Source organism: Haemorhous mexicanus, chromosome 2 (assembly GCF_027477595.1).
Source record: "Haemorhous mexicanus isolate bHaeMex1 chromosome 2, bHaeMex1.pri, whole genome shotgun sequence".
Taxonomy (NCBI): Eukaryota; Metazoa; Chordata; class Aves; order Passeriformes; family Fringillidae; genus Haemorhous; species Haemorhous mexicanus.
In genome coordinates this window covers 20,310,398-20,332,269 of record NC_082342.1, presented here as the reverse complement: position 1 = coordinate 20,332,269, position 21,872 = coordinate 20,310,398, and the positions used below count along the sequence as shown (strand labels likewise).

The following is a 21,872-nucleotide window of genomic DNA, read 5'->3' as shown; positions in this document are numbered from 1 at the left end:
AAATAATAAGGAATGCAGAGAAAAAAATACACATTCTTTTGGATTTGAGATGAGAATGACTGGAACCAAAGGAATGAATTGTGAATTTCCTTGTGTGCGTTCCTATGTAGTGATGTTCAGTCAACACATAATGTTGCTGACAGTTGGAATAATGATGCTGGAGTAGTTTAGCCATAGTGAAAAAGAATATAGAATGCTGAGCAGTGTTTCAGCATCTACAAGTTTAATTCTGGCCATTATGCTCCTCTGTCAGTCAGATATGATACTCAATGGACTGAATTAAAAAAAGTTCAAAGATTGCATTGCCAGTCCATCATGTGCAAACCTAACTGATTTGATTTGCCTCAGTTTGGCTTCTTTTTAGCAGGAGCACATTGGCATAGGGCTGCAATTTACTAAGTGTTAAGAGGACTCAATTCAGACAGTACCACTGCTACTATGTTCACCATGAGTCAAATTCTCTTCTAGTATGTTTACTAGCATGTCTAAAAATATTAGAAAGACAACTCAGAGGTTGTGAAATTTTATTGTAGGGCTGTCTCTGAATAATGTGTGGAGTATATTGTTCACATATAAGTATTATATTTCTTTGTTTTTATATGCATGTTTTTTTCCCCCATAGGTACTTCAAGATCACCTTCTGAAGGAAACAGCTGATACACTCAGTGACCCTCAGTATGTTTGCCTGCTTAAATGTATATTTAATTCTTTAAATCTTGGTCTTTATTGGGTTCTCTGTCCCTGAAGGTAGTGAATTTAGTTTTGTTTCAGGAGACAGAATAATTATTTGAATCCAGATCCCAGCAACTTTGTTTGGGTCTTAAGAGTTGCATACAAGTAGAGGTATTATAAAAGAAAGGCCAAATATATATACATGTATTTAAAAAATACTGATTCTATAAAATATTAATATTATATTATTTATTATATAAAATCAGGCCTTGCTCTGCTAAATTACCAGCTAGCCTGTTTCTTCTTCTAAGTGCAGCTAGCTAACTTCCCATGTGAAAAATCATAAAAAATGAAGGCAGTTAACACAACAGACTATTCTGGTAAGAGAATCATTTGCACCTACAATAAACAAAAAATCTGTCTCATAGGGATCAGTGAACAAAATATGTAAACTAACCAAAACTGGAGAGATTTGACAGATGGACGCCCTAGCCATTTGCTGACAATTAAACTGAGTGTCAGTGTATTGTTATCCAGTTTGGTCTAACACAGTACCTTCTGATATTTCCTATCAATATGAGCTTTGTGAATTAAGAATCAGCTTTTTTGCATGATAAAACTGAGTCCCAGCTGCTTATTACTACAACACTTAAGTTTTGAAGTGTTATCAGTTATCTAATTTTGTTTCAGCTCTTTTAAGAATATAACTTTTGAGTAGCTGAAAGATGAGATGACTTGTAACTTTTTTTCAACACTTTGTAGTGTAATTTAGAACCTATGGAAAGTTTATGTATTTACATTGCTGGCACCTAAAATTAAAAAATGAACATAAAAAAAATGAAGGCAGTTTACTTTAGACAAACTTGGGATGCCTGCTGGTTTATTTGCAGTCCACTTTTAACTTCTTTGTTTGTTTTGCTTTCTGAGAGCTGTACCAGAAGAAGAAAGGGAAGCCAAATTTTTCCGGATTCTGACCTGTTCCTTGTTAGCTTTAAAAAAGTTGCTCAGCATGTTGCCAAAGAGAGAGATGCATTCATTGGAGGAAAAGTTAATGTCACTTCTGTCCCAAAACAAATTTTGGAAATACAGCAAAAACAAAGTATCACAGGTGACTTTTTAATTTCTTCTTTATGTTGCTTGGTTTTTGTTAAAGGTAATACCCTTAACCTAAGGAAGTATTAATTACGTGTATTCTACAAGGATGCACTCGGTACTTTGCTTAGATTTGAAACAGCCTTCAGGTTTCTAGGTAGATTCCAGATAGGCTAAAAAAACTGTTCAGTTAACATAATTATAAATCTTTTTGATCTGGGACTAATATCTGACTGGACTTAATGTTAAAAAAAAAGTCAAACTCAATATAGACAATATTGCTTGAAAATTTATCCAGTAGGCTAAATTTTTATTTCCATATCATCGTGATCTACTTTTTGACAATCTGACACCATTAAAATTCATGTAGAAGATACAAACTCTGTCATCTTACAGCATGTCTTCTTAGTGCTTTGGAGTTTTCATTTTTTTAAACAATTTTACTAGTCTTTATTCTGTACATAGAGTAATGAATTAATGCAATAGTATTTTGTTTAAAAGTTTTAAGTTGCTTTTGGGAAAAACTGCCTTTTGAGAAGTGTATAAAAATACAACTTTTGACAGGCATTTCATGACTAAACAAATTGGATTAAAATATTTGATAAGACTGTTTAATAACTGCTTTGTTTTTCTTGGTTTTTAATAATATTTTAACTATTGTTAATGTGATAAAATATGGGCATGGTGTGTTGTAAGATTTTGTAGACTTTAAAAGGAATCCTATTAACTACATGTAGTGACAAATTCTGTTTTTCCTTCTGTGGCCTCTGTCAGGTTCGCTCAGCTTTCTTTGAGCTGATTTCTGCTTTTTGCCAGCACTTGCCTGAGGTGGTGAAAGTGGAAGCATCAAGAGTTTGTCCTGCTGTTCTTCTCAGCATTGATGACAGTGATGCAGTGGTGTGTCCTGCTCTTTGGGAAGCAGTGCTTTATACTATCACCACTATTGAGGTAATGTGAGATATTTTCATCAAATTTAACTTTTTACCAAGTGTTGTTCTCTGTGTAGAATTAGGAAGACAGGCTTGATTGGGTTTTCTTTAAGGTTAATAACAGAAACTCCATAAGGGTACATCCTCCTCCTTTCAGTGTAACTTTCAAATATATCATGTCCAGAATATCTGAAGATTAGAGTTGTTTTATGAATTAATTTAATTAACCCGAAACCCTTTCATTAAATGTAGTTACTAGTTAGTAATGCTTAATTAAAATAATGCTTAAGACAGTTTCAAAAAAGACCTGCAGTGCGTTTTTGGTTAGTTTGTTTCCCCTTCAAATGTAAGGGTTCTATAGTTTTTTGTTTGGTTTTTTGGGGTTTTTTTTGCTCCTTAATTTTAAGTGAAACACTGGCTTTGAATTATTAGCAGAATGAGTTGTTGCCATAGGCAGGGATGCTTTGAGGGTTTAATGCTGCAGCTCCCTTTTGCAACTGCTGGAATGAACTGGAACAAGTTTTGAAGAAAAAACCCTAAATGGTCTTTATTCAGCTTGTTATAAATATAGGTACCTTGAACTATAATAGATATGATAATAAATAAAATAGATCAGATGACAAAAAAATTTAGGGAGGAGGAAGTGCCAAAGCAGTTTCTAACCATCAGAAAATTTTTGAAGAGAGTTTTGAAGTTAGTGATACTTCCAAACTCAGTCATTGGCTTGCCTTGATAATGGGAACTTAAATACAGTATTAATTACAATAGTGATTCCTATGAAGCATCATGAAAGCATGATTAAAGAGAAACCTTTAATTGCAGTTGGCTAATAAGAAAGGTCAATTGATTTTAAACAGCACAGAAATAGTTTTATCACGTTAACTTCACAAGCCAAAATAGGGAGACAGTGATTTTAAAGATACTGGTAAGTGAGTAACTTAACGGAATTTAAATTTCACAATGACTTGTTTCATCTATAATACGGGGATGTAGGTTAAATGGCTACCTTGGGGGTTCTTCTGAGGCAACATATTGTTGTTTAATTTATAGTAAGTGAATTTCTTTCTGTAGGACTGTTGGAGTCATGTAAATGCCAGAAAAGGAGTTCTGCCAAAGCTCTGGACAGTGCTTCGAGAAGGTGGGCGAGGACTAGCTACTGTTATCTATCCAAACCTCCTGCCCTTCATTAGCAAGGTGCCTCCTGACATTATGGAACCGAAGTTGGAATACTTCAGAGTTTTTTTCAGCTCTATAATTCAAGGGTATGGACCACAAATGTATTTATTTGGAATCAGTCTCTTTTACATTTGGAAATAAAGAAATTAATCTTTAAGCATTTGAAGATAAATGAGATTATATTTTTTAAATTATTTTCAAAATCCAAAACTGGAGTCAGTCCTTTGTGACTGTTCCTGTCATCTTAAACCTTCAGCTTTCCTTTTGATTTTACTATATTTTCGTTACATGAAGCATCATTATCTTTCCTTGTCAAAGCTTTGTGTTTATTCTATGACAAATTTGAATATGGAACATTATTATAATTGAGGGTGACTCTTAAGAATCAGGCTCTTCTCACCAGTGTGTAACTCTTACATAGGGGATTAGCCTTGTGATAGTGACATTTCCTTTATGTATGAACTGTAATTCTTGTGATACTTGTTTTTAAAGGATGAAACTGCTTGTACTTTGTGCCTTTAAAATACCTCAAAACCACCTTTCTATCAAATGTAATTTAAATATGCACTTGTGCATTGTGTACTCAAAAGCATATAAAAATTATTTTATGAAATGTTGAAATTTATTTTAAAAATAAATGAAAAAAATCAGTTCTCTGCTGATGTTGGTGTGGAAATTAGCAAAGCTCTTGGAGAAGAGAGTTATGTAGGAGTTTGTTTGAAAAGTGTATAGAATTTTATTACACATTATAATGATTGTAATATATCTGTGATCATTTGTGTGATCTAATTTTCATTAAATAGCAAAGAAATTGCAGGTTTTCCAACTCAAAACTGGGGAGACTGTCTTTAGGTGGCTTTCTTTTTTTTCCTCTTTTTTTTTTTCCCTGTAATGACAAAAAATGACACTCTCTGAACTTCTGTGGTATGTGGAAAATTGCAAAAGAGTTTTGACAGCCATCTGAAACAGGAGACAGTGTGCTTGGCTGTATATGGTTTCTCTGTTTACATAGATCTGTTTTTTCTGAATGCTAAGACCAAATGAAGAATTTATTTTTATATAGATTCTGTTAAATGCTTGGGTTTATCAACCTTCTAAGTTGACTTTATTTTGATCTGACTCCTGTAAATGACTCTATGATCCTGTATTCTCATACTGGTGTCTGGATCCGAACAAGGTAACCGAGGGTACATTGATAACATTCATACTGGGTTTCTTGGAAACTGGGTTACTTGGTTTCTTCTTTGTCCTTTCACAGGTTGTCAAATGAGAGGACAGTAGCCAGTCCTTTAGAAAGTTCAGCAATTATAACTGCATTTATGGAGTGTCTGTGCTTTGCTGTACTACAGAAAGGAGAAGAAGGCCAAAGCCAAATTCATCAAATGCTTATATGTGACCAGGTATTAATCAGAAATACTGAATATTGTTGTGTATACATTTAATAAGTCAAAATTAAAGAGAAAAGTGAATTTCAGGTGAGTATTTACTTCTCTGTTGAGAGTTTCCCTAGATTTTATGGAAAAAAGCCGCACAGAATTGTCAGGACTGGAAAAGACCTTCGAGATCATCCAGTCTCACTGTCAGCCCAGCACCACCAGAATCACCCCCAGACCATGTCCCCAAGAGCCTCATCCAGGTGTCTCTTAAGCACTTCCAGAGCTGGTAACTCCACCACTCCCTGGGCAACTTATTCCAATGCCTGACCACATTTCCAGTGATTTTTTTTTTTTCCAATAACTGGTCTGAATTTCCCCTGCTGCAATGTAAGGCCATTCCTTCTCATCCTTTCACTTCAGACACGGCAGAAAAGACCCACCCCCCACCTCCTTTTAGGGAGTCACAGAGAGCAATGTGTAACAAAAGTAAAGGTACTGAATTTAGGGGTTTTTTCTTCCTATGAAATCATCCTTTTTTCTGTGCAATTAAAGTTATATTTAAAAGGAAAAAAAGTGCCTCCCATCCTGTATGTTTTTATAAAATGTTCAAACATAAATAATTCTGATATTTGCAGAGTTGCTTCTAGAATGTTTTTCAGAATTATATAATTTCTTGGCATTATAAAGAATAAAATGGATTTATAAATTGGATCACTGTTCTTTAATACATATTTTTTGTCTTTTTAGCTAATTCCTTTTGTCAGTGCTGTACTTAAGGAGCCCAAGTTACAAAGTGGACCATTATTTTATCAAACAGCAGAAATGCTGAGTTCCTGGGAAGCTAAAGCAGAACTCTCCAATGATGATGGCGCAGATAAAGTTTTCCAGAAACTGTTGTCAGATTTTTGGAGCCATCTTTTAAAAATGTGTAGACTTCATGTTGATAGGTTGGATGCTGACAAGAAATTACTGTTTGCCATATCTGGTATGCTAGAAATTCTTCATAATCCGAAGAGTACTATGAAACCAAACAATAGAAAATCTCTAAAAATCAGATTTACAGATGAGGATGAATTTGAAAGGAACACTGAGAGTCAAAAGCTCATGGAAGTGAGAAATGGTGACTCTGAAATTCAGGCTGACTTGCAGCAAACGTCACGTCTAAGGAAAGTACCTCTAGAGACCTTAGTCTGCAACCTGGCTGAGCTGAGCATTGTGTATGTCAATGAACAGAAGTCAGAAGAGCATTTGAGATTTCTCTCTGCCCTGCTCAACACTTTTTCCTCAAACAGAGTTTTCCAGGTACTTTTAGAGCAGGGAAATAATGTAAGTCCTGCTCAAGCTGAATCCCAAAATGAGGTGAAAGCTCATAACCGAAGTCCATCTGTACAATTTCTGTATCTGAATTTAATAACCTGGCTGAAAGAAGACTGGAGAAAAGACACCCATTTCCTGGTTGATATTTTATACAGTGTACTTCATTGTTGCAACAATAATGATGAAAGGAAAGTCATTCTTGATGATTTAGTAAAGGTATGACATGTACTTGATGTTGTTAATTTTTATCAGAGTCATTACTGTTATTGTGGGCTGTGTTTCACTAATAATCTTATTTTGGCACTGTTGCATGGATGATAATTCTACATGAATTTTGTTTAAGTTCAGCGTAAGGAAGGTAGTTTTTGGAAAGTTGGACATGGTAGTGTTGGGGTGAAAGGTTCTGTCCCTTTCTATATGGTCTAAATAATTTTTAAAAAGTATCATCAGAATTTCTCTGCTCTTGCTTCTTTATGCAGTATACTTTAATAGTAATCATTGGTAGCCTTTTGTATAAATACAGTCCCTTACTGAATTTTGTGGGAGAGAAAGATTTGGAAGACAAAAATGATAAAATCAATAACTTTGTTACTGAATTTTATGAGCTTCTGCTTATGCCTACAGAACAGATTAAATGGCATTATTGCTTCCTATTCAGGAAAGATTTTTATTAAATATTGGGGAAATTTGTTTTTCTTTTCAGATGGATCTTAAGTGGGTTATTTTTCTCCAGATAATTCAAAAGGTAAATATTAAGATTTTTTTGTTGTTGTTCTTTTTATGCGTAATTTTTAATCATTCTCTGGTGTTAGCTTTGAGACTTACATATGTTTGTAGTGGTAATTTCCATAGTTTGAAAATCTTTCAGTTTTAGAGTAGTGTTTGATTTAAATGCATTCAAATCTGGGGACAGTCTTAAAAATGAAATGATGATGCTAAAACAAAGGAGTCTTTGTCCTGTCTGTTTTTTGTCAGTTTGCTTTTTGAGCCAGAGGAATTCTTGATTTGTGGATCATCTTTTCTAAACTAGAGAGAATGGAGCTAGGGATTAGACCAATAACTTAAATTATTATTTATATCATCATCCCTACAAGGTGGTTATAAGGAAAAGGTAGTATTCCATTTTTTTCCACTGAATGTTGACAAACTGACATTTAAGTAATTGCATGGGATGAAATAGGAAGTGTATGATGAATTTTTGGACAAGAACTCGTAACACTTGACTTACAGTCCGGTACATAGACCAAAGGATCTTCCCTCACACATGCTGTGTATTTTAGGAATACTGAGTTTTTGTGATTTTTTAACTTACAGTGGCTCATCAGCAAAATTAAGTTTTGATGACCTTCTCTTTCTTCTTAAAGAAATTCAGGCGCTGTAAACAGTTTTTATGTTTTAAATAGATTTTATTTAAGCCAACTCAGTCATCCAGAAGTTATTTTTCTAATTCCAGTGTAGGAGTTTCCTGGGCTATATGGTTGGAAAAGAAACATGAAGGAAGCATTTTCAGAAGGTGACTTGTTTCACTCTGCAATAGAGATCTAACCCAGCCATAAGTTGCTGTCTCTGACAAAAAGAAAAAGGGGGGGTGTTGTTGCAGATGTAAAATCTGAAGGCTTTTGGTGGCAGATGATATAATTCTCACTCTGTGTGTGCAAGTTTGACATACTAATCTTACGCTTAGTAATAAAAGTTAGTAGTTAATAACAGGTTATGCGGAGAAGCTGTGGCTGCCCCATCCCTGGAAGTATTCAAGACCAAATTGGATGGGGTTTGGAGCAGCCTGGTTTGCTGGGAGGTATCCCTGCCCATGGCAGGGGGTTGGTACTTAAATTGGAACTTGGAAGATGATCTTTAGGGTCCCTTCCAATCCAAACCATTCTATTATTCTATACCCTCAAAAGATTCCTGGAATGTTTTTCTTATGATCCAGGCATGCTCAGGCACAACGAAACTTTCCTTAGTCTCTGACTGGCTGAAAGGAGACACACTTGGAGAAAGACTGGTAATGCTGGCGGATGATCTGTGTCACCTGGGCTTAAAACCTAGAGCAGCCTCATCAGGATCAGCCTCTTCAGAAAGGTGGACCCTTCTGAGCTTGGTGTTGTCGCAGCACATTAAAAGTGGTGAGCATATATAATCCTTGGAGTTCATGAGATGTAAATGCTGCACTTACCCTTTGCATAAGGTTGAAAGAATTTGGGATCTTTCAGAATACTTCATGTAGAACATTTAGGCTTTCTCCCCGTAGTTTATTGTTGATTGGTTGGTTTTTGTTGGGGATTTTGTTTCCTAGTTTTGGGCTTTTTTAATACTTAAGCCAGTTTACTACATCCTATTTAGTTTTGTAAACACTAACTTGCAGCAGTAGCTGCCATTTTTTTGGTCCACATTGCTAAACAAGGGCAATGTTTAAAGAGAAGATTCAGATTTGCAAGTTTTGAAAACTTGAGGAAAATTTAAGTAATCTGGATCTATCAGCTGGTGTGCTGTAAAATAATATGAATTTTTTAAACCATACCATGTGAAATTTGCCTTAACTGGAATACCAAATCAATTTTTATGGACCTAGGTGTGTTTTAGTAATGCTTTGTTACAGGATCTTTGAATTGTTTTAAGCCATTTCCATTTATTTTTATGTCTTTTAAAAACTTGGTATGTGCTCTTATGCTGTATATGTATTCTGATTTTTTTATTAATAGCTATTATTAATAGCATCCTATTTAATTTGTTAATATCATCCTGTTTAATTTGTTTGCAATTTTAGTATCTTATATAGACTTCCAGGGAAGTTCATTTTTCTTCATGTTTTCCATGTAAACTCAGCATTTGCTTTGATCCCTGTGGTGACATATTTCAGTGTCAGTGGATGCTGTGCCCATTCATGGTGCTTCCAGGTTTCAAAGATACACACTGTGATGCGTGTTCTTAGACAAGCCATCCTGAAGGTGTCCTAAGATTGTTTTTTCTGTTACTGGAACTTCTGATGTAAAGGACCATCAGGAAAACCTGTTTCCTCTCTCCACAGAGAGTTCAACAAATGTGCTTGTGAGTGTGTGATGTTCTAGGGCTGATTGTCCAGTGACTTTGCTTTTTGATTCTATAGCCAGAGGTACCCTTGAGCTCATTTTCTGCTGGCTGGTGGGTGACCTATTTTTAAATCATATTGATTGAAGCCTAAGAGATTTTGAGGAGCTGTGGTGGTTCTTGACTTAGTCATTAAGACCAAAGTAGCGTACGTGGACTTTTAAAAGGATTTTTTTAAATGAGATCTCTTATCTAGGTTTCTTAAGCAAATTGTCATGGGAGAGAATAGGAGAGCCTTTCATGGATCAGTAGCCTAGAATGAAAGGAATTAAAGGGGAAAAAGGATAAATAGTGAAAGGAAGATAATTATTGCTGAAACTTCACAGACCCATAGCAGTGTGTTGTGATAGTGGAAGCTTAACTGATAAAAAGATTATAAAAGTAATCCAAAGCTAATAAATACTACAAGTATACATGGGAAGAACATAACTGTAACTGTATCAATTCAATTATAGACTCTGACCTGTTAAAACTCCAAAAGAGATCTTTAGTCATTGTGGTGTTTCCCTGTAAGTGACAGGTTGTAAAAAAGTAGTAAAAGAGGAACGCAGTTTATTAGGAGCTGCTGTGAAAAAAACAGAGGACAAATGAAAATTATTATAGCATGTAGTCAATATGCTGAATATGTAGTTAATATCTGGAATACTGCATGTAGTTTTGGTCACTGCAATATTCTTGTTCAAGTTTGGTCACTTGCAATGTTCTATATGCTTTTGAAAAACATGTAATAGAATATGCCCAAAGAAATCTGGCAGGGATGGTTAGACAAGCAGTGACTTTCTGCTTGTAGAGGCAAGGAAACAGACTAGAATTTGTCAGCTTCTAGTGGAAGTGATTAGGGATGGGGTTGTGCTTAAAAGCTGTAAAATCGCAATTTGTAAAGAAAATGCAAATAGTGAGAAATGTATGATTGTTTCTTTAGTGGAAGAACTTGAATTTCTAACACATGCTTAGATAACAGTCTTGAGGGCTGAGAAAAGTATACTTCTTCATACAGTTTATAAATAATAATGGAACTCACTGCCAGAGGATACTGTGGAGTTTGAGGGTAAATGGGGTTGGCTTGCTTGTATCCCATGAAAAAGGATCTAAGCATGTTTGTGGCTATTTACAATAGTACAGTGAAATCTTGGGCTCACAGTTGGTTGCTAGAAGCTAGGAGTGCATAAAAGGGGGAAAGATCACTTTGCACTTGATCTATCTTTAATACCTTTTTCATAGCTGCTTCAGCTGGTTTAGAGAAAAGATACTTAGTAGTGTGAAATGTTGGCTGGTATCTATGAAATAGAAGAATTTAGGTATCCATTAGACTGAAACTATTTTGGACTTTATTTTGCATTCAAAATTAGTAAATAAAAATCAAATTGGTCTATATTAATATGACACCTTTGCATGGTCGTGTTTATCAAGCAATCAAAACATATTGTCTTTTTTCTCTGCCCAATAGAATCATTGATTGGTGAAACCTTTGTTGAAAGGATTATTGATAAACTTCAAGCAGCTCTGTCTAAAGCGAAGGATCTTTCTGAAGCTGGAGATACTGAACCATCAGTATCTTTCATCTGCGATGTGGCCTCAAGCTTTTTCAGCTCAGTGAAAGGCTGTTTGCTGATGCCATCCTCAGAAGACTTGCTCCTTACCATCTTCCAGCTGTGTGCTCAGAGGCAGGATGCAACACACTTGACAGGTAATCTGGAATAAGAACTTCAGCCAAGCTTTTTCATAGGTGATGATTGCATATAAATTCTTCTTTTTCGTGAAACAGAATCAAGTATGTGATAGAATACTGGGTTCACATACATTGAGCAATTGCAGCTGTAACTGACATGAAAATCTGTGCTTTAATTTACTGAGCCCATAGTTACTACTAAGCATCAAGTCCTGAACATGTCTACAAGGATTTTTAAGCTTTTTTAATGTTAGTATCAGCTAACTTGGAGGCTATGATATTGCACACTTTTTGGACTGTTACAGAAGTTGTTTAAAGTCTATGAAATATAACAAATGAACTTTTTTTGTTCATTTTGCAATCTGGGGAGTCTATGAAAAAATGTGTACAATCGCTTCTTTACAGGTAAAATGTATTTATTCTGAAACCATTTATATTGGCCAAGTTGCCCAGACAAATTGTGATCCATGCCTGTCTCTACCAGTGTCTCATGTTCATGTTCATCTGAGATGCTGATTTATGTTTTCTGAATGCAGAATTTGAGGGTGTTGAATTGATACATGCATATACTGAAATTAATACAAGTAAATACAATGTTTCAGTGTTGTCATAGAAGTGAAGTGGGACAGTACTAGCTTGGAAAACACTGCTGCTTTATAAATGTCTGTTGATGTTGTGAATGTTCAATATTTTGGTAGAAAGAGCTATGGTTTTGAAGACTGTATGGACATATGGTAGCAGACAACAAGAACATCACTAATTCTCAAATGAATTAAATCTTACCTGTGAGTCACAGTTAATTTAAAATTGCTCTTCAACAAGAAAGCTATGTATGTGCCTTTGATAGTTTTTGCATGTAACCACAGAAAAGTGAATTGTTTTCCTACTGTAGGACCTTTAGACATGTGATTGTTGCTATATGCTGTAAGTTGTCATTAGAGTTTACCTGTTTGTGATAGTTTTGCTTGTCTACTTGTTGTTTTGTTTTCTTTTTTCCTTTTCCCTACAATAGATGTACTTGTATGCAAGTTAAAACACACTTGGATGTCTGGTGTAAATTCACTTGTGCATCAGCTTCAGGGCACTCAGAAACAGAGCACCTTTTTGCTTAAAGCTGCACTGTGGGTCAAGAACCAAGTTCAGTCTTCCTCTTTGGATGTTAAAAGGTAATCAGGATTTACATCTGTACCATAATGTGTCATTCTCCGAAACAAACCAGGATCAGTGCTATAATAGCCTTTATTTAATTGACATCTGGTATTACTGAGCGACTTTTCAGCCTGTTGGAGGCAGTGGGTAGGGCAGAACTTATACCACCCCTGGTACAGCGTGAATGGATCATTGAATCAATGGAAAATGTGCAGGTGGCTCTTAATGAATAGTGCCAAACTTGTTTGCACCATTTTCTCCTTTTCTCAGGCTTCAGGTTTTGATCTCTGCAGTCAGTGATTTGTTGTTGAAGCTCATGGAAGCTGATGGACAGTCTGGATGTCTTGTGAGAGCTTATGTTGAGCATGTGACACCGAACAAAATTGAGTGGGGGAAATTGCACGAATCTCTGTGCTCTGAGGTATGGAAATGATAATGGATTGCACAGGGTAGTCAATCTTTCCTCAAGCCTCTGTCCCCTAGGGTGGTAAGCTTTGTTTCTTATGACATGGCACCGCACTTATGAGTACCATATGTTTGTGCAGAGGTTCTTGTCAGCCTTTGTCTATAAAGAGGATAAAATTTCTGTTTATGGACCCATCCAGTACTACTGGAAATGCATGAAATTACCCTTTTCTGAGCAGAACACCAGCCACTTGCTTTACAGTTCAGGAATTTTATCTGACAGAGTATACATTGTGAAGACGTTTTTATCTCTAAGTTAATTCTTCATAAAGATTAATTTTGTGAAAAACACCAATATCTGCAGAAAAATATGGTTTGCTATCTACAACAAAATGCTGACATACATAGAGAGTGGGGAAGGACATAAATTTCCCATGCAGCCACCAGTGACCCTATAATTTCTTGTAAAATACATAGAGTTATAAAGAAATATATTTGTTTCTGAGTAGCAGTACAGTTCCAAATTACTGCTGTGCAATTAGGTTTTTAATACACTGGAGTGAGTCATCCTCACCATTGTGCTTTTGATATGAATGTCTGTGTTTCATGTTTGTTTCTTAATAATTCTGAATTTTCAAGGTTAAACAGATAAAAGTTTTTTTTCATACTCTTTTTATTCACATATTACAGTGGATGCACAAGTCTCTTTTAGAAGGAAGGCTTAGTATGAATTGTGAACCTCTGGGATCAAGTGTCAAGCTGTGTGGCACAACTAAACTTCCAGGCCATCTTTGTACTTCAGCCTTATTAAGTAAAATGGTACTACTTCAACTGAAAAATCATGTAGTCCATGGAAATAATGATGTTGAAAGAAAGAAAATTGATAATATAAGTAAGTTACAATGGTAAAATTAAAGGAATTTTATTTTGTAGTAGTTGTAACCTGAATTGAAAACTAGAAATGCATAGTTAAAGATTGGCATACAGGTATGAGAAATTATCCTGTTACCTTTCATTGCCTTTTTTTCTTCTTCTTTTTTTTTTTTTTTTTTTTTTTAATGTTCAGGTCTTCTTTAAAAGTAGTTTTTATATTTCTGGGACCTCTTTTGGTTATATACATCCTGTCTCAATAGAACTTTGAACTGGGAGAAGTAGGAATTTTCAAAACTTCAGATATGTTCATTGCCAAAACACACCGTGCATTGGCATGAGTGGGCAACAAGAACTGTATCCCTCCCTTGAGGGTTTAACCATAATGTAAAGATAGTTTGAGACAACAATTTTTCTTAATTCCATGAGGTGGAATCTAGTTTCCTTTTACTTTCAAGAATGCTCAAATTAAATGCAGCATTATCAAATTAACAATTCTATCTCTAGAATTCTCACCATGATGAAAAGTGTAATTGTGTAGTGTGGGTCTTTGTAAGCTGATGAAGGAACCACATGCTAGCTCCTTATGAAATTTACTTGGTTTTCTTCTGGACTTAGATATTGACTGCCTTGTCTGCAAGAAATATATGTTAAAGGAAAGTGGGAGAACAGAGAGGAGTCATGTCATGCTTAATTTGCTTTAAAATTTCTTGACTGTCTAGAACAGATTACTGTAGCTTTTTTTCTCTTGTATGTTATGATACAATGGCAAATATCCAATTCATGCTCTGAACCACCTGAGATTGCATGCAAAAATAGTATCTTTAATGCATTAAAAACATATTTAAAAAAAAAACAACAAAAACTTGACCTGAACCTTCTTGCTTATGCAAGTCAGTAGTCATTTATAAACAACACCTGTTATTTAATTAGTTGCAGAACTGTTATATTCGCTACAATGGATTGAAGAATTGGAGAATCCTCCTTATCTGCTTCTGGAATATCTTCATATGTTAGAAGAGATGCACATCACATATGAGGAGTTCAGTACTCTGAGTAGTACAGCTAACCTGCAGCAAACTATATTTGACAGGTATGTGAGAACAAGTGAAACAACTCTTAGCTCTGTTTTCACAGTTTGTATTGTATAGAGTGCCACTATATTTCTATATGTATGTTGATTCAGAATGCATCCAAATGCTTTTGTGGTGAGCCCTGAGCACCTGTATATATTAACCAGGGTATTTCTTCTTCTTTGAAGATCAGAGGAACATGGAAGACTCTGGTCCTTAACCATGGCCAAAGTGATCCGTGCTGAGAGTGCTGTATCCTGGGAGAGGAAAGAACTTTTCAAGACAACAGAAGGGTATCTTAATACTGCTGCCTATAAACTTGCAGTTTGTTGTGAATGTTGATAGTGTGAAATGATTCTGATTCTGACCATTGACAGCTGAAGGCTGAAAATGAAGATATTAGTGTATGGCATGTGAAAGTCAGACTTGGTTTAGCATGTGGGATTAGTTATGTCAGAGGATATTACCTCATTATGAACTAACTGATACTTTGTTTCCTAGTTCAGTTTTTGCATTCCTTTCATTCTTGGTGTTTTGCTTGTATGAACAGGTTCCTTCCATTAACAGAGGGCAGATTGCATACACTTCAGTGTTTATCATCTTTCTTAATTGAGGAAGAAAAGAGGGAACTTGTCTCCCATTGTGTGGCCAGACTTACAACATGTACACAGACAGAGCTTTCCAGCACTGACGGTATGTTCCTACCTCAGTCTAGTTCATTAGAATTTAAGAACATTATTTTGTAATAAAGTTTGCTTTTGCTTTTAGATAAAACATATTTACTATAATACTGTTTTTCCTGTAAAGAAATGCTTTCTCAGTTTGTCTATTTCTTCTAGACTGTTTGGCATAATGATTTTCTGCCTCATTCAAAAAGTACAAGCCTTACTGACAGATACAAAATTAGAATGAAAAGACTTAGGCTGTTATTATTAAAAGCATCCTGATGTTGCTGTACTTCAGTGAACCATTTAGACTTTACACAGCATGCAAAAATACTACTATTGTCAACTGGTCATGATTGTCTTTAGATAGTTTGCCAAGAACTCTTTCACAGTTTACACACATATAATTTTTGAGTAGCTCCTCCACCTGAAAACTGCACTATGTTAAATGTCTGCAGCTGTGGAAAATTACCTAAGAGGTGGTTGAGATGCATTATGATATTGCTTTGAATATAGCCACTTAATTTGGGTCTATAGCCACTCTGTTTGGGTGTAAGTTTTCACAAACTTGCTGCTTTTCAAGAAAATTATTTGGAAATGCTCACATACAGTCCTTCTATCTGTATGAATTAGATGTCATTTTAGAGGAAAGTCCTTTCTGTTTTTGTCCCTTACTGCTTTTGTGTGTACTTGGGTGTACTCTTATTGATCATTCTGTATGGAGACGGAAATGTATGGTTTTTATTTTGTAACAGAACTGTGCTTACCTAAATTGAAAAAACCTATCTTTGGTTACTTTAAACTGTGGACATCTGTCCCGGAGCAGTGTTCTTAGGATTTCAGATGAGTTCTTCAAATGGATATTCTTCAGGTGTGAAAATGATCAGTGTTAGTGCCATGCAGAAATTGAGAGAAATCTTAAATATCTCTACCATGGTAGTTTTCTACTCTTTCAACTTAGTGGAGGCTTTCTGGCTTTCTAAGTGAACCAGCGAGGCAAAGAAATGTGTCTGTGAAACTTTGAACAGAAGAAAATGGAAGAATCCTCACTCCTCTGTTGTGGAGGCCTTTTATTTGTAATTGGTGCTTCCCTTCTACTACTTCTCAATTTTCTAGGGATTCCTGACCATTTGATGTCCAAATGCCTGCATATTAAGTGGGATGTAGGTTGTAGGCTTACCATTCCAATGGTGTCTTTTCAGCAGCTGGAAAAAATGCTGCTGAACTTGTTTAGGCAAAGCAGGGGCTTGTTTGGTTGGTTTTGCTATGCATATGTGATACTTAACCTTATTTTTTTGTCACTGTGCTTGTTAGAAATGTTCATTTTCTCCAAGAAATCTAAATAAATACAGTTCTTATTAAAAATGGAAAACAGTACTAAAGCAACAGTTGTATTTCACTCTAAAAATTAACATTCTGACTAGAACTCCAATTAACATTCCAATAATATTAGAATTCACAAGTTTCAGTTGCATTGTCTTAATTATCTGCCCAAATTATTGCTTAGCTTACTGTATTTTTAGTAGCACAAAGAAATTTCAATCTTAGCAGGTACCTTTCCTTTTTTTAGATTTTATAAACTATCACCTTATCTTATAGGAACTGTTTATTTTAAAAAGTTTGGATTAGATATCGTATTTTGATTTAACAATGACATTTGTGGATTAAGTGTTCAAAGAAGAAAGCTTAGGTATTATACAAACTGTCTTAAAATATTAAAATTAAGTTCTATTGACACACATTCTAATGTTTGTTTTGTCTTAATAATTAAGATTATTGAGTTTACATTTTTATTATGTCATAGGAGCATTTGGGTATCTTTCCATTTTGAACTCCTGCTTGAAGGATAGAAGTATTGATTGTGATGATCTACTACCTGCAGTTCTGAAAATCATAATATCTTGGAAAAATGATAATGAGGACAGCTTTCTCTTTAGCTGGTAGGTGCAACTTTGAGATAATTTGACTTTTTTTCTTATTTCTAAGACAAGAGTTAAAAAATACAGACTAATTAAAATTAATTAATTCAAATAAAATCAATCTGTACAACTGCCATGTACTGCTTTAATATTACATATTTAAGCTTTTGTAGAAACCTTGGCTTAGTATATCTGTCATTAGGTAATCACTAACTCGTACCGCAGAAAAGTACCTGGAAGGCTGGGAAACTGAGGAGCTCTGCAAATGCTTTTGAAAGATGTCAGCTGTTTTCAAATGCATTCAGAACTGACCAGCTTTTGTAGGTGTTGCTGGATGTTTGGTTCCAAGTTCTGATTGCTTAGTTTGGTAGCAGGAAAAAAACTTGCATACCAGACTTAGCTGTCTTTTAAAGTTCTGGACCCAAAAATGTAACTTGAAAAACTTCCAGCAAGGAGTGAAAAAATATACTGAGATTAACTTTTTTGACTATAGTGAGAAAAATCCAGGCAACAAAGTTTCAAAATAATCACAAAACCATTGACTGATCTGGGTTGGAAGGACCTTAAAGTTCATCCAATTTCAACCCCTGCCATGGGCAGAGGGACACCTTCCATAAGACCAAGTTACTCCAAGATCCATCCAACTTGGGCTTGAATGCTTCCAGGAATGGGGCAGCCACAGCTCCTCTGGCAGTCTGTGCCAGGGTCTCCCTCACAGGGAAGAATTTCTTCTTACTAATCTAAACCTATAATATATAATATGTAGTATTTGGACACTTGAGGGCTAAAAATTTTTCCAAAATCAGTAATTTAAAATGATCATTTTTCTTGTATTGATTTAATTAAAATTGCTGAAATTCATAGTTTATGTAAGTATATTGATTGAGCAAATGTTTAAATTGTAGAAATGTATGAATCTGTAATTTAGGAATCTTCTTTAGACTTGGCAGCTAATGTAGCACTCTACCTTTGAAAGACAGAATATCAAAAGCACACAGGACACAGCATGGTGGTGCCAGAGAGATTTGTCCTGTGAGGAGGAGTGAAAGCAAGAATATAAATACTGAAGTCTACAACATGAATCTGTATAAGCTTTGATTGTATTCTTTTTATAGCAGTCTGAAAGAAGCAAGTGCTCAATTGCTTGGTTTCAACATTGAGATGATGCGTTACCTTCCCTTGTTGCTGAAATATTCTGCAGCTCCTTTGGCTGATAATGAGTGGGACTTCTTGATGTGCTCCATGCTGGCTTGGTTAGAGGTAATGTGGAAGCATCTTGACTTTTAATGTACTTACCTTTTTGATTATTCCCTGAATATGGCAATGGCACTGTAATCTCAGCCAAATACTTGACACAATGATAAGAAGATTGCACAAAATCTTGTTTATGTTGGACTTTGGACAAAGATTTAAAAGCACAAGCAGTTATACTGTCCTGTTTCTTTTTATGTGTGGAGATAAAATCAGCTCACACTTCAAGTAATATTATATTTAATAATGGCATTGGTAATTGGAGAATAATTTTGAAATATATTTGCTGTAGGTCTCTATCTTGAAAAATAGTATTTCTTTAAACTCAGCTTAACATGATACATCAAAATTAGCTGAATGAAGAGCAGTGTCTGCATTTCAATATCTAACTGATCACATGAAATATCAAAGTTATATTCTAATGCAGTTAGGAAAGAGGACAGTAATGTTAGTAGTCAGACTGCTTACTGATTAATCAAATAAATATAGAATCTGTCATTCTCTGTCACCTGTGCATTCAGAAGGGCAGGCTGGAAATTTCATGTGACCTTTCTTGGTCTCAGGATTAATCTTACCTAATGGTACGTGCCTCAAAACTATGTATTTTGTTTAAAAACAAACAACAAACTTATAAGAAAATCTTGTTGTGTAGACTAAGTAGGGAATATTTTTAATTGATAATGATACTCATTTCTGACAGAACTAGTAAGAACAAAGATAAAAAGAAAGCAGCTGTGTTGGGGGAGAGGAAATATTCGCCTGATGACCACTTCAGTAATTTCCAGTTTTTAGTAGTATGCTGTCCATTGAATTTTCTTTTTGTCATTATAAGGAAGGTTATAAACTGGAAACAATGTTTCTAAATGTTGGTGAGACTTGGAAATTCATTTCAGGTAGTCCTATTGAAGTACAAATTCTACTTTTAAACCAACCTCCCCAACCCACAGAATTTTTGAATGGTCTTGCAATTTAATTGTCTTTGAAATTACATTTTCTGGTGTAGACAGGAAATGTGAAACATATTTTAAAGCAAATTTACAGTTAAGGAATCTTCCTCTGTGTTTATTTCCTCCTAGACAACAAGCGAAAGCCGTTTGCTTTACCATATCCCACTTGTGCAGATTTTTGCTTGTGTCAGTTGTGACTTGGCATCTGCCCTTAGTGCTTACTTTGAGGCTGCAGCTCCTGACAGTACTGCAAATCTTCCTAAGAACTTGGTCAGTGAATGGAAAGAATTCTTTTCTGAGGGAATTCACAATTTGCTGTTACCCTTGTTGGTGAAAATCACAGGCAAGTATATGTCAAGGGGGATAACAGCCAGGCTGTTCTGAAATAGAACTGAACAGGCCACATTTTTGAATTTACAGGAATATAATGTAAATAGAGTTTATTACAACTCAGTTTTTTTAACACTTAATATGTTAATTAGTAAAGTGATTGCATATAACATAGAGATTGTTAAGATTAGATGGAACCTGCCAAGTGCAATCTTGAGTTGTTTCCAGCAGAACTTATTTATGGTATCATCCATACATTCTGCATCACAGTTTGTCTTCTTTCAAATAGGAGAAACCAAAAATGCATCAGAAGGCTCTTTTCAGAACTCTGTGTTATCATCTTTGGGTGAAACTCTAACTTACATCTCAAAGGACCAGTTCTTAAACCATAAGCTGCCCCCGAAGTTTGTTCCAGGCCAGAAGACAAATCTTCCAGATAAACTCCAGACTCTACTGAACACACTCTGTCCATTGTTGCTTTTCCGGGCTCGACCTGTACAGGTTTCTGTCTACCATATGCTGCATAAGTAAGAAGCAACAAATTTTTCACTCTCATTGCCTCTCAACCCTCCTGCCCCCTTTTTTTAAAAAATGTGCTATAGAATATTCACTTGTAGCAAAATCATGTTCCATTATGGGAGAAAATCCTTAACTGGGAAATTAATGTTCTTTTTTAGAGAATACTATATAAAACTATGAATGCTAAAGTTAATTGTATTAGCAGACTTAAGAAAGGTATTTATTTTTAGCCCTTATTTTAGCACTCATAGAATCCTAAAATGTAAACTGAAATATTCCAGGTTTTATCTGGGCCTGACACTACCATTGAATAGTATGATGTTTTTATTTTCATTAATTTAGGAAAGAAAGTGAATACAGATAGGTAGTATTGCTGTGTACTTCTTGGATATTTCTAATACCCAGAGAGACAATTTATAAAGTATGTGCATTTGGCTCCCCAAGATGCAGATTGCAAGGCAGATGACTTAAGCCAGCCACCATTATCTTTTACTTATACTGAGGCATAAAGTTGCAATAGCTTTATTCTGATAGAGAATTTTATTTTAGCATAGCTCAGGAAACATAAGAGGTCTGGAAAGAGAAGTGAGCAAGGATACATGCTTGTTGGCTGTCGCTCTTGAACCATCTTTGCAGTGGTGACATGTTTCTGAAAGATTCTGTGTTGTTGTTAAGGAATAACTGCTGTTATTTTATTGCCTGTCAGAATATTGATGTTGATAAGCAAAGAACTATGCATCACATATATTAAAATAGTTAATTAAAATTATTTTTAAATTAAACCTGATTTCCTTTCCATATTTCTATAGATTAATGCCCGAATTACCTAAATTTGATGATGAAGATCTCAAGTCCTATGGTGATGAAGAGGAGGAATTGGCATTGTGTGTATTTTTTCCCTCACTTTTTATAAGACTGTCTTCCATATTTTTAAAATCTGTTAAAAGATTGAAATTTGCAGCAGAGTAGCTGTCAGCCGGGAGATGTTAAAAAATTGCATAGCTATGACAATAAGGTTATAAATATTTAGAATATTAAATATTTTGGTCCTTTGCACTAAAATTGGAGACAGTATTTGCAGTTGTTTTTAGGTGCAGTTCCTGGACTAAATGGCGTATATATGCTTTATATTAGGAAATCTTGGCAAATTTTTACTTGTATTCAGGATGTGTCTGCACAGGTAATTTCAGGTACTTGAAACAGAACAAAATTAACCTATATGTTTTTTACAGCTTGAATCCAGTGAATTCTCTGGTTTGAAGCGGGAATGCGGTAACTGGTTAAAACTCCTTTTTAACCTCAGCCCAATGATTAATACATTTCCTAACTGCAGAGATGCAAAAGGCTTCTCAACCCAGAGCCAACAGTGATTAGGAGAGTTGCTCCTTTGTTGGTGTGACTCCAAAGAAAGCAAGCAAAGCAGCCA

General features: G+C 35.1%; 1 protein-coding gene across 2 annotated transcripts in view; it reads left to right on the top strand.

The window, feature by feature from the left end:
- LTN1 (listerin E3 ubiquitin protein ligase 1) overlaps nt 1-21,872 on the top strand; it is a 31,711-nt gene that overhangs the window by 3,876 nt on the left and 5,963 nt on the right. Inside the window, exons 5-24 of one of the 2 annotated variants that reach the window (XM_059837894.1) lie at nt 623-675; nt 1,600-1,780; nt 2,539-2,712; nt 3,765-3,955; nt 5,128-5,269; nt 5,993-6,778; nt 7,266-7,307; nt 8,496-8,688; nt 11,097-11,336; nt 12,331-12,484; nt 12,738-12,888; nt 13,563-13,764; nt 14,676-14,835; nt 15,004-15,108; nt 15,366-15,508; nt 17,285-17,420; nt 18,518-18,659; nt 19,727-19,940; nt 20,217-20,454; nt 21,256-21,330. In XM_059837894.1, the coding sequence (XP_059693877.1) occupies nt 623-675; nt 1,600-1,780; nt 2,539-2,712; nt 3,765-3,955; nt 5,128-5,269; nt 5,993-6,778; nt 7,266-7,307; nt 8,496-8,688; nt 11,097-11,336; nt 12,331-12,484; nt 12,738-12,888; nt 13,563-13,764; nt 14,676-14,835; nt 15,004-15,108; nt 15,366-15,508; nt 17,285-17,420; nt 18,518-18,659; nt 19,727-19,940; nt 20,217-20,454; nt 21,256-21,330 (3,722 nt within the window). Of the gene's footprint in view, nt 1-622; nt 676-1,599; nt 1,781-2,538; nt 2,713-3,764; nt 3,956-5,127; nt 5,270-5,992; nt 6,779-7,265; nt 7,308-8,495; nt 8,689-11,096; nt 11,337-12,330; nt 12,485-12,737; nt 12,889-13,562; nt 13,765-14,675; nt 14,836-15,003; nt 15,109-15,365; nt 15,509-17,284; nt 17,421-18,514; nt 18,660-19,726; nt 19,941-20,216; nt 20,455-21,255; nt 21,331-21,872 lie in introns of both variants that reach the window. The other variant, XM_059837893.1, reaches the window with a different exon arrangement.